Source organism: Nycticebus coucang, chromosome 18 (genome assembly GCF_027406575.1).
Source record: "Nycticebus coucang isolate mNycCou1 chromosome 18, mNycCou1.pri, whole genome shotgun sequence".
Taxonomy (NCBI): domain Eukaryota; kingdom Metazoa; phylum Chordata; class Mammalia; order Primates; family Lorisidae; genus Nycticebus; species Nycticebus coucang.
Window position 1 is genome coordinate 66,823,457 of NC_069797.1, and position 12,650 is coordinate 66,836,106.

Sequence of the window (12,650 nt, forward strand, 5' to 3'; positions counted from 1 at the left end):
GTCACCCTGCCCAATGACTGCAGGCACTTGTGGAACATTATCCAGGATGGGCCATATGCTTGGCCACAAGTCTCAAATCTAAAAGAATTGAAATATAAAGTATGTTCTTTGACCTCTACAATAATAAATGAAGAAATAAATAACAAAAGGAAAATCTGGGAGAACCTCACATATTTGGAAATTAAATAACGCACTTTTAAATTACTCACGGGTCAAAGAAGATATCACAAGGGAAATTTGAAAATATTTTAAACTGATTAAAACAAAAATACAGCGTATCAAAATTTATGGAATGTAGTTAAAGCAGGGGTTGGACAAAAATTTATAGTTTTAAACACCTATATCCAAAAAGGAAGTTCTCAAATCAGCAATCTAAACTTCACCTTAAGAAAACCAGAGAAGCAAAGCAAGCTTCTGTCTAAGAAAGCAGAAAAAAGGAAATAATAAAGAGTGCAAGGCTGGATGGGCGCCGTGGCTCACGCCTGTAATCCTAAGCCTGTAGGAGGCCCAAATGGGTGGATGGCTTGAGTTCAGGAGTTCAAGACCAGCCAGAGCACGTGGTGTCTTTACTAAAAATAAAGAAACTAGCAGGCATAGTGGCTCATGCCAAAAAAAAAAGAAAAAAAAAGACAAATATTAGGTTGATTGACCAAACAAATCATAAAAGTAAGGAGATACAGATTTTAAAAGTTAATGAAAGATGAGAGGACGGACACCACAATCAATCCCATAGAAAATGAAAGGACTATAAAATGATATTACTATAAACCAAAATATTCTACAACTTTAATGAAATGGACAAATTCCTAGGAAGATGCAGATTACCAAAACTGTATCTAGAAGCAACAAAATTTGAATTAAACTATAATAAGAAAGTAAATTGCCAATTAAAAATCTTCCTACAGGGCGGCGCCTGTGGCTCAGTCGGTAGGGCGCCGGCCCCATATACCGAGGGTGGCGGGTTCAAACCCGGCCCCGGCTGAACTGCAACCAAAAAATAGCCGGGTGTTGTGGCGGGCGCCTGTAGTCCCAGCTACTCGGGAGGCTGAGGCAAGAGAATTGCTTAAGCCCAGGAGTTGGAGGTTGCTGTGAGCTGTGTGAGGCCACGGCACTCTATCGAGGGTGATAAAGTGAGACTCTGTCTCTACAAAAAAAAAAAAAAAAAAAAAATCTTCCTACAAAGAAAAGCTCAGGGCCAGATGGCTTCACTGGTGAATTATATCAAATATTTAAAGAAAAAAATGCTTTTAATTCTTTCAATACTTTTTTAGAAAATGGAGGAGGAACACTTTCCAGTTCATTCTGTGAGGTCAGTGTTATTCTGATGTCAGAGCTCGGAGAAAGGTATTGTAAGAAAACAACAGATTCTTGTCTATCATGAACATAGATACAACTCTTATTGATATTTTAGTAATCTGAATCCATATAAAATCTGAAACATATAAAAATGATTATACACCACTATGAAGTAGTATCCCAGGAATCCAAGGTTGGTTTAACATTTAACTGTGTAATATTAAATAGAATAAAGGACAAAATCACATGATAATCTTGATGAAGACAGAAAAAACATTTGAAAAGCCCAATACCGTTTATAATTTTTTTAAAGAATCGGGCAAATTAGGACTAGAAACAAATTTGCTGAACCTCATGCAGGACATCTATGAAAACCCCACAGCTAATAAAATAAATGTTGAAAAATTTAATGTTTTTTCTTCTAAGAACAAGGCAGAGGTGTCTACTTTGGCCATTTCTATTCAACATAATATTGGAGGTTTTATTTAGCTAGTGCACCAAGTCAAAAATGTATATAATAAGGTACACAGATTGGGAAAAAAAGGAGTTTAAATGCATCATATATGATCTTGTATGGTAAAAATTCTATAAAATCTATAAAAGTAATATTGAACTAATAAACGATTTAAACAAGTTTATAGGGTACAATATCAATATATTGTCACACTTTTGTGTCCTAGCAGAATAATATCTGAAAATTAAATTAAGAAAACAATGTAATTCACAATAGCATCAAAAAGAATAAAATATTTACAACTAAACTAATGATGTAAATTGAAGATGTAAGTGTTGAAACAAGAAAATATTGCTGAGAGAAATTTTTTAAATTAAATTATAATGGTGTGCATTAATGCATTTATGGGGTACAATGTGCTGATTTTATATACAATTTGGAATGCTTACATCAAACTGGTTAACACAGCTTCCACCTCTAGAAATTTTAAAAGATCTAAGTGGAGAGGTAGTCTTTGTTTATGGATTGGAAAATTCAGTACTGTCAAAATGGCAACTCTTCCCCAATTGACCTATAAGCTCCATGCAATCTCTGTCAAACTCCCAATGTAATTTTTTGTAGAAATTGACAATAAGAAATGATTATTTATACTAGTAAGTTATTAAAAAAATAAATAACTATTGCATTGAGCTATTTTCCAACTGACAGATAGATTCATGAAGGCCTGAAGAAACAAGTGGTTTGACATATTTTCTGGTGGGAGTGTAATGCTATGTAATCTCTCTGGAGGATTGTATTAACACTTTATCGTTTACTGGTTGGTTCTAAGACTTAATTTTTTTAGAAGTACAAAATGTGTAAGATTTGTGCTCAAAAATGTTTATTGTAAAAAATTAGGAAATATAAAAAAATTGGAGATAACCTAGAAATGATAACTTTTTTAAGTTAAAAAAGGGATCTCCTATTTGTGTGATGGAGCTAAAAGTCCTGGGTATAATGTAATCTCAGAAACCATTATATTAAGAACCACCGCTACCTAATAAGGACAGCCAGGGATGTGGAATTGATTCTGGAACTACCATTTCAATTGGTGCCCTCCTCATATCATTTCTGTTCTGTTCTCTGCCCAGGTCATGGTCTGCTTCTGTTTTTCTTCACCAGTTCTGCCAGGCCTGTTTGACCGTCCCTCTTCTTTGCCTTCTTGGTATTATATTATATCTCTGTGGATGGTTAAATGATCTGGTGAAGGACCAATTCGGTGCACGCCTCTCGATCCCTCTACCTCCACTCCCTTCACACAGGCCCTATTCCTGTGTCCTTTGTGAGCAGTCTCTCACCACCTGATCTGTCTAGTGGTGCTAAAATCAGACTCCTTGAAAACCAATAGTGATGGCAAACAATGGGCAGGAAATTTTTTTGGTTGTCTTCTGTTGCAGAAATGTTTAGCAGTGGTTTCAATTACACATAATTTAGCCAAGCGCAATTGGGTTTCTGAAATAAAGCAAGCACTCTTGGTGTGAGTATAGTAATAAGAGACCCCATTGATAAAGGAATCCTCCGTTCACATGGGGAGAATCAGTCTAGTAATTCTTACAGGGCAAATCTGAATGATTTCCAATTATTAAAACATGTATGTGAAAAAACAGTAAATTAGAAGACTTCTCTTGCAGACCATCAGTTGATTAAAAAATGTGAATCTGATATAGCTCAAATTCTATGTAGAAAATCAGAAGTTTAGTTATTTGGAGAATCATAATGTGTTTAGATTCTTTCATAGTTGATATTTTTAAGAGTCTTCCTTTTTGGTTCTTACTTTGCACTGCTTTTCTCTTCTTACAGAAATATTTTGTGTAAAAGCCAGCAGAGCTGTAGGGCATCTTTTTCCATTTGGAAACTGCTGCAGATAGCAAACAATGGGATTTTGAATTAAAAAATAAAAGCTTAGAGTTTGTTTTAGAAAGAGGATTGCTGTTTCAAAAATGAGGCCCATGAGACAAAGTAGAACAGACTTAAACTTAAAAAAAAAATGCTTCTCACTGTTTCTTTCACTTTGAAGACCATTTTATCTCACTTAACATTGTTTAAATAATAACCTAATCTATACTCCAATGGTGAAATCTGCTATAAGTGTTAGCTGTCAGCAATTATTTGTGTAAGAAGTGCATATTTTAATGTGAAAATGTATCACTGTTAGAAATATTTCTACATATGCATACAATCATATTTTTAAAAGAAATACTGTTCTATATTTACCTGTTCTCTGTGAAACAAATAAATGGCTGAGAAACACAACTATGTTCTTTGAAGAATTGGCAGCAATTTTAAAGTGAAACTTTTTTTTTTTTTTTTTGTAGAGACTGTACCGCCCTCGGTAGAGTGCCGTGGCGTCACACGGCTCACAGCAACCTCCAACTCTTGGGCTTAAGCGATTCTCTTGCCTCAGCCTCCCGAGCAGCTGGGACTACAGGCGCCCGCCACAACGCCCGGCTATTTTTTGGTTGCAGTTTGGCCGGGGCTGGGTTTGAACCCGCCACCCTCGGCATATGGGGCTGGCGCCCTACTCACTGAGCCACAGGCGCCGCCCTAAAGTGAAACTTTTTAATCTTGTAAACCAATTGCTTGAATGTCAGTTAACTCGTTCCTCCTGGGGCTTCCACTAGCCGCTTGACTTTTCTAGTTTATTTTTCTCCTCTTGAAAATACATCCTCATTAAATAATGCTAAATATCTGGCTTTAAATTCTTTCCCTTTTATTTATTGTTGTTAGATATATATCTTAACTTCATACCTGGCAAACATACTGGGTTTACCATGAAAACAAAACTCTGAAAACCACGACTGTTGGCTAGTGGAGTTGATTCTGGGTCCTTGCACAGTTGAGACTGGCTAAACAGTTCTTTGCATCCCTAGAGATTTTAAGTTTAGTTCATCATCCTGTTATTGCTGTTTAATTAATGAAAAAATTCTCAGCTAACAAGGAAGCAAGAATGCTATCTGGATCTATTTCTGTTGTTATTTGTTGGATAATGAACAGATTTAAAAAACAAAAATGAGGGTGGTGCCTGTGGCTCAGTGAGTAAGGCGCCAGCCCCATATGCCAAGGGTGGCGGGTTCAAACTCAGCCCCGGCTGAACTGCAACCAAAAAAAAAATAGCCGGGCGTTGTGGCGGGCGCCTGTAATCCCAGCTGCTTGGGAGGCTGAGGCAGGAGAATCGCGGAAGCCCAAGAGCTAGAGGTTGCTGTGAGTCCTGTGTACATCATGGCACTCTACTGAAGGCGGTAAGGTGAGACTCTGTCTCTACAAAAAAAAAAAAAAAAAATGATCGTCGGACCATTTATTATTACTTATGCCTTTGTCCTAGTGTCCTTTTAGGCCCCCGCTGTCATGTAATTTTAAATAAGTTTTTTAGACTACTTTTAAGATAATAAAAGACACAGTATAAATAGAAGCACTTTCTCTCAGTTACCTTTTGATGAATATGAAGAAATCTACTCTTTTAAATTTTGTCTTTAAATGAGATCAGGTAGTAGAGGTAAAATTTTAGAATGTATTTAAAATGATTAAATAGAATGCATTGTGATAATTAATCAATTCTAAATGAAAAAATCCAAAGACAATATATAAGTATTTGGCTTTGAGAAACAAAATAAAACAAAAAACCAGCAAAACAAGCAAAAGGAATTATCTTTAAGTGCTTAACTGAATAGTAAGTGAAGCAGTGAAGCATTTTCCTAATAATATTCATCAATTGTTACTCTCTTTTGCAGAAGCAAAATGAGCCAAAAAAAAAAAAAAATCTGCTGAGAATGTCAGGATGAAAACATGTCATTCTCTGCATTTGGCTAATTTGTGAAAATGGTAACATTGTGTATTTAATACTTTGTTTCATTGACTTATTGGCCAGAGGATTTAACAGATTTGATTTCTTCTTTTCATTTGTTTATAAAAAATTTTGTTAATACCTTCTCTATGCAAGCCAATACTGGAGATTCTGGGGATATAGAGATTATTTACAGACATATTTGTGGCTTGTGTGATAGACCACATGTAAGACATATGATTATAATAGATGATATAAGTAGTGGAGTAAATAGGTGATTAAGGGAATACAGAGGGGCGACATCTAAGGTAGTCCAATGAGTAATTCATCTAAATATCTGCATACCCCATGCCCAGCTTTGTGTGACTGAGTTTCTCATTATATATAAGGTCAGAAATGCAAATCAATTTCATTACCATCTACCAGCACAAATAGAAAATAAAATTTGAAAAAGATACCATTTATAACAATATAAAACAGCTTCATGTACCTTTAACAAAGTATGCATAAGACCTCTATTCCGAAAACTAGAAAATGTTGTCAAGAGAAACTAAAGAAGACCTAAGTAAGCTGAGGAATATATCATGTGTGTGGTTTGGAAGTCTCCATGTTATAAAAGTGGCACTTCTCAGGTTAATCTATAGAATCAGCACAATTCTATATTTCAAAGTCTTAGCACTTTTAGGGGGAAAGTGAAGGGGACTCACAATTTCCCTTCATTCTAAAATGTGTATGAAATACAAAGTACTAAAAATAGCTAAAGTAATCTTGAAGAAGAATACAGCTGGAGAACTCAAACTGCTGGATATTGAGACTACTATCAAACTGTAGTAAATAAAGTATGGTTTTTGCACCCAAGATGACCAAAGAAACAGAGGAAAGGGACCAAAAACAGACTAGTGATCTATGATGAGTCTGATTCACATCAAAGGAGGGACAGCAGTGCAGTGGGCAGACAGTGGTCACCTCAGTGAATTGTGCTGCTTCAAGTAGATAATCATATGGGGCAAAAAAAGAGAATAATCTTATTCCATATTTACCCCATTCACAAAATTAATTTTAGAAAGATTGTAGATATACAAATGAAAGGTAATATAATAAAAATTTCAGAAGAAAATGTAAGAACATGTTTGATAACTGGTTATAGGTAAAGATTTTCTAAATAGGAAACAAAAAGGCACAAAACCCAAAATATTTTAAAATTTCACTTCATTAAAATTAAGAACTTTTCTTCATCAAAGGAGTCCAGTGAAAAGGCACTTCAGAGTGGGAGAAGATATTTTCAATTCAGATAATTGAACAAAAAACTAATATTCAGAATAAAGAGCTCCAAATTTTAGTAGAAACAAACTAAACTCCACATAGAAAACTGGGAAAAATATTTGAACAAATATTTCATGAAAGTTGATTCCACAATGGCCAATTAACGTATAAAAAGGTGCTTCATTTCTTTATCAGGGAAATGCAAATATAAAGCCACAATGTGGTGCGACTGCACATCCAGCAGAATGGCTCAAATGAAGACAGAATAACAAGTGTTTGCTAGGATGTGCAAACTTATACTACTAATGTGAATGTAAATTGGTACAAGTGTTTTGGAAAACGATTTGGCAGTCGCCACTACATCTAAATATATGCATACCCTATGTCCAGCTATTCTATACCTAAGTATATGAACCTACAGAAATGCATATATGCTAACAAAAAGACACATATGAGAACATTAATAGCATTATTTATAATAGTAAAAGCCTGCAAACTAGCCATATCCATCAGCAGTAACATAGATAAGAGAATTGTGGTATATTCACACAATGGAATACTATACAACAATTAGAATGGAGAGTCTACAACTGTACCTTACAAAATGTTTGGACCTCACAGATGCTGTGTTGAAGGAAACCAGCCACAAAGATTACAGAGTTTGTGTCATATCATTTCGTTAATATTAGATACAAAACCAAGCAAAATTAGCCAGTCCAGGTTATTCTTGGGTGAACAGGTAATGACTTCTGAGGTACCATTTATTGACTTTGGTGCTAGTTACATGGCGATATTAAGTTTGAGAAAGTTCATCTATATTCACTTTTCTTTATATTGTATTTCAATAAAATGTTTTTTAAAATGTTAAAAGTATTTGTTCATTTTAATTTATATGAATGAAAGTGTTTAAATCTCTTTAAGAGGGATTTAGTATATTGGTGATATTCTGCAATAATGATACTCATAAAAATACCATTGGTAATTATTTAATTTCATTCTTTTTCTTATATTAAGAAAGAAATATGGAAGTTGAATAATCTGAAAGTTGTCAAATGGATATAATGAAATATGGATCAATGGTCTGAATAGGGAATAATATACAATTTATTAATGAATTTGTTAAGCCTAACATTTTTCTCAACTTCTCTTATAATGTTAGTAAATTATAGTTATATTTCTATAAATATTTATATATTTTATATCCCTTTTATATCAATACTTCTGCACCCTAACATATATAAGATATAGTCTTTCCTTATATTAATGATCATCTCTCACAAAATGAATTACAGATATAATCAATTAATATGTTGATTGATTTTCTTTTTGTGAGGACGTCAGTTGCTATTGAGTCTTCAGTCAAACACAGAAATGTTTACCTGTCTTTCTGCCATTGATAACCTTCTTCCAGCCTGCCCATCTATTTCTATGTATGTGTGCATCTATTATTGGTATAGCTATGTATTTCAGAAAATATTTGAAACATTGTTTCTTATAGTTTATCTAAATGTGCATTTAATACAATAAAATATATAGAAAGTGCCCAAAACTGTATATACTTTTTAAGAAAGGACAAAAAAGTATTAAAGTTATAATACTCAATGTATCCCAGTAACAAAAGATGAGTACAGGTCACCTTCAGCATCTCTTGTAATTGCAGGAGTCAAATGTGACTCGAGTGTTACAAATTTAATACAGTTTTTTCTTTATTACAATGTGTATACATTTTTTGGCACCCTCTGTATTTTGAATTGTGGATTTGTATCCAATCAGGTAATTGTACCATGTATAATATGAAGTATGTATGTCAAATTACTTAAACTGTAATACCACTGAAGAGCAATAACTTATTATGACTATACTTTATGGAAACTGCCTGATGTTCATCCAACATACATTTCTACTTTCTTTTCTTTTCTTTTTTTTTTATTGTTAAATCATAGCTGTGTACATTAGTGCCATCAAGGGGTACAATGTGCGGGTTTCATATACAATCTGAAATATTCTCATTAAACTGTTCAACGTAGCCTTCATGGCATTTTCTTAGTTACTGTATGTAGGCATTTGTATTTTGCATTTAGTAAGTTTTGCCTATACCCATTCTAAGATGCACCGTACATGTGGCCCCACCCATTACCCTCCCTCCACCTAAACCTCCCGCCTTCTTCCCCTTCCTTGGCCCTTATAATAGATCCTTGATCTTATTTAGATACAGTTTTAAAAATACAGACTCTTATAGAAGGATATGGACATTTAATGTAGTTCTAGCGAATGAGATGCAAACAGGATAATTATAGTAATTTGCCATTGGCAGGAACTTGTAGGAAAGCCCCTGAAAAGGAAACTCACCTAATACATGTACATACCCTATGCCCTTATCCCTTTATCCTTTACCCTTTCCTCCCCAGATGTTCAGAGCTACAGAAACCATTTTGCAACCAATAGGGGAAGGTTGAATAGCAGCAACTTTAACCATGACATCTTTGAGCTGCCAATGTAGCAGACTACTTCTGAACTTTTTGTTATATATGGAAAAAAATAAGAACCTGTGTTATTTAAGCTATGGATACTTGGGTTTTCTCTTAAATGTAGCAAAAGTCAATGCCTGCGGCACCATATCAGGGAGATCTAACAACACCCTTCATTACCTTTCTTGTTTCTTTAAACATTAAACAATCTTGCCCACCAAGTTTTACTCTTAGGTTCTCTTAAAGCCTGAATTACACAACAAAGGAGTTTACTTTTTTTTAACTGGAAGTTCAGTGGAATATGGAATGATGTGTGATGAAGCAGAATCTTTTGCATCTATGGCAACTGAGAACCCTATATTTTTATACAAACTTTAAGTATTTTTAAGACTTGCTTTTTAAATTTTGGTTAAACTGTGGACGGAGAATGGAATGGGGTCTAGCATTTTCGGTCAGTATAATCTAAAATGTCATGTTTATTTGAAATCTGTTTTTTATATAGGTGTTTATTGCTATTAATTACCCTCATAGAACTACTCTAACTGCATCCCTTATGAAAGCGGCCTTTTATTTGACCCAAAAGAACTCCCTTTAGCACTTCCTATAAGGCAGGTGCTAGATTCTCTTAGCTTTTGTTTTTTGGTGGAAGGTTTTATTTTAATTCAGCAAGTTTTGACTAAGTGGAGAATACTGTGTCTTTTTTCCCCCCATTTGATTAGTATTTATTGGGTCCCCATATGTACCAGCCACTGTGATAAATGGTTGATACCATTTCACTGATACATCAGTGAACACAGTGTTATGTTACTGTGGAGAAAATAGACATTAAAAACTGCACTAATGAAGATGTAAATTATACTGTGAACCTGAAGGTGATATGTTCTGTGTAACAAAAGAGCAGCAAAGCAGGGAAAGGGAGACTAGTGGACTTGGGAATATGAGGACTGCAATCTAAAATTTACAATGGCATGATCTGGGAGCCCTCAGTACAAAGGTGACCTTAAGAGTCTGAGAAGGAAGCCGTGTAGATATCAGGTAGATACTCCTAGACCCTGAGGTGAGAGCATTTCTGGCATGTTGTAAGCGCAGCAAGGAGGCAGGTGGGCTGGAGTGATGAAGGCAGTGTAATAGATTAGTGGAGATGACCTTAGAGAGGTCACTAGACCTGGATTATGTGAGGCCTCATAGTGGTGGAGTCTATGGCTTTTATTTTTTCTTATTTTATTTTATTAAATCATAGCTGTGTATATTAATGTGATCATGGGGTACAATGTGCTGGTTTTATACACAATTTGAAATATTGTCATCAAACTGGTTAACATAGCCTTCACAGAATTTTCTAAGTTATTGTGTTAAGACGTTTATATTCTATACCTAGTAAATTTCACATGTACCCTTATAAGATGCACTGTAGGAGTGGTCCCACCAATCACCCTCCCTCCACCCATCCTCCACCCTTTCCTCTCCTCCCTTCACTCTCCCCTTTCCCTTCTTCTTGGGCTATAAACTCTGGCAAGATGGCCGACTGGAGCCAGCTTTCCATAGAGGTTCATTTTTTCTTTTTTAATAATAGCTTAGTTGAGATAAAATTCACATGCCAACTATTCACTAACCTATTTTCTGTTTCTATGAATTTGCCTGTCCTGGAAATTTAATGTAAGTGGAACCATACGATATGTGATCTTTTGTGACACTTAGTTAAATGCTTTGAAGTATTAGTACTTCATTATTTTTTATGGCTAATATTCCACTGTGCGAATATACCACGTTTTGTTTACCCATTCACCAACTGATGGACATTTGGATAGTTTCCAATTTGGGGCTGTAATGAACAATGCTACTAGGAGCATTTAGATAAAGTTTTGTGCGGATGTATCTTTTCTTTTTTGTATCTTTTCATTTTCATGTTATAGTGAGGCTAAAATAACATGGTGACTCTGTATTTAACCTGTTGAGGAATTGCCAGCATGCCTTCTAGGGGCTGCACTATTTTACAGTCCCACCAGTGGTGTTGAAGGCTCTGAATTTTCTGCATCTTCCCTGATACTTGTTGTTACCTGTCTTTTTGATTACAGTTATCTTGGGGAGCTTGCAGTAGTATGTCAATCTCATTTTAATTTATAGTTGCCTAATGATAGTGATGTGGAGCGTGTTTTCATATGCTTCGTGCCTATTTGTAGTATATATCTTTTTTGGAAAAATGTCTATTTGGAGCCTTTGCCTATTTTAAAATGGAGTGTAATTGCCTGTTTATAATTGGGCTTGTAAGAATTCTTTTTTTTTTTTTTTCCAAGAATTTTGTCATTTTAACATACAGGATTCATTGGAGATAATTTTTGTACATAATTTGAGGAAGAGGTCCAATATCCTTTGTTCATATGTGTATATCCAGAGTCATGTTGGAAAGCCTATTTTTCCCCCTTAATTTTGACATTATTATTTTTTTTTATTAAATCATAGCTGTATACATTAATGGGGCACCGTACACTGGTTTTATAGACCGTTTGACACGTTTTCATCACTCTGGTTAACAGCCTTCCTGGCATTTTCTTAGTTATTGTGTTAAGACATTTATATTCTACATTTACTAAGTTTATAAGATATTCTAGATATAAATCTCTCACCAGAGATATGATCTGGAAAAATTTGCTCCCCTTCAGCACATACCAAGAGTTTAATTAAATCTTGTTGAATAAATATTTGAATGTCCAAAATTGTATTTCTACTACATTGTTGGTATAATACTAAATTCTAATATTGTACCAACAATGTAGTAGAAATACAATTTTGGACATTCCAATATTCAATACAGTTATATACCCATTTTAATTTCTGTCCTTAAATTATTAAAATCTATTAAAATAATTGATGTGTCTTTTATTATTTTACCACCTTAAATTCATCATTTTGTTTCATGCGGTGTTTTAATGACTGGAAAATTACCAAGACATAGAACACAATTTTTTGTTTAAAAATTTAATATTTGGTTTTTAAATTTTGTAGATGGAAAAAGTAGAAGCAGATCTAACTAGATCCAAGTCTCTTCGTGAAAAACAGTCAAAGGAGTTTTTATGGCAACTGGAGGATGTGAAACAGCGATATGAACAGCAGGTTGGTCTTTTATTTTGATAATGCCATTTGATTTTTCAACATGTATGTAACCCCTCTTTTAAACATCTCTTTATATGACAAAATATATGCATAATGAAAATCTTGCTAAGAAATGTTATCTCAGTATATTTGAAATATTTAAAGTAATATTTATTTCAATAAAATACGGAAATGGAGAATTTAATACTCTACAGAAGTCTATTTTGATGGTTACTCTGAATTTTAATTGAAACATTTA

General features: G+C 34.3%; 1 protein-coding gene across 3 annotated transcripts in view; it reads left to right on the plus strand.

Moving 5' to 3' along the window:
• The window catches only part of CEP112 (centrosomal protein 112), a 519,949-nt gene that overhangs the window by 233,550 nt on the left and 273,749 nt on the right, over window positions 1–12,650 (plus strand). For all 3 annotated transcript variants that reach the window (XM_053568367.1, XM_053568366.1, XM_053568368.1), the window contains one exon: window positions 12,305–12,412. In XM_053568367.1, coding sequence (XP_053424342.1) covers window positions 12,305–12,412 — 108 coding nt within the window. The remainder of the gene's footprint in view (window positions 1–12,304; window positions 12,413–12,650) is intronic.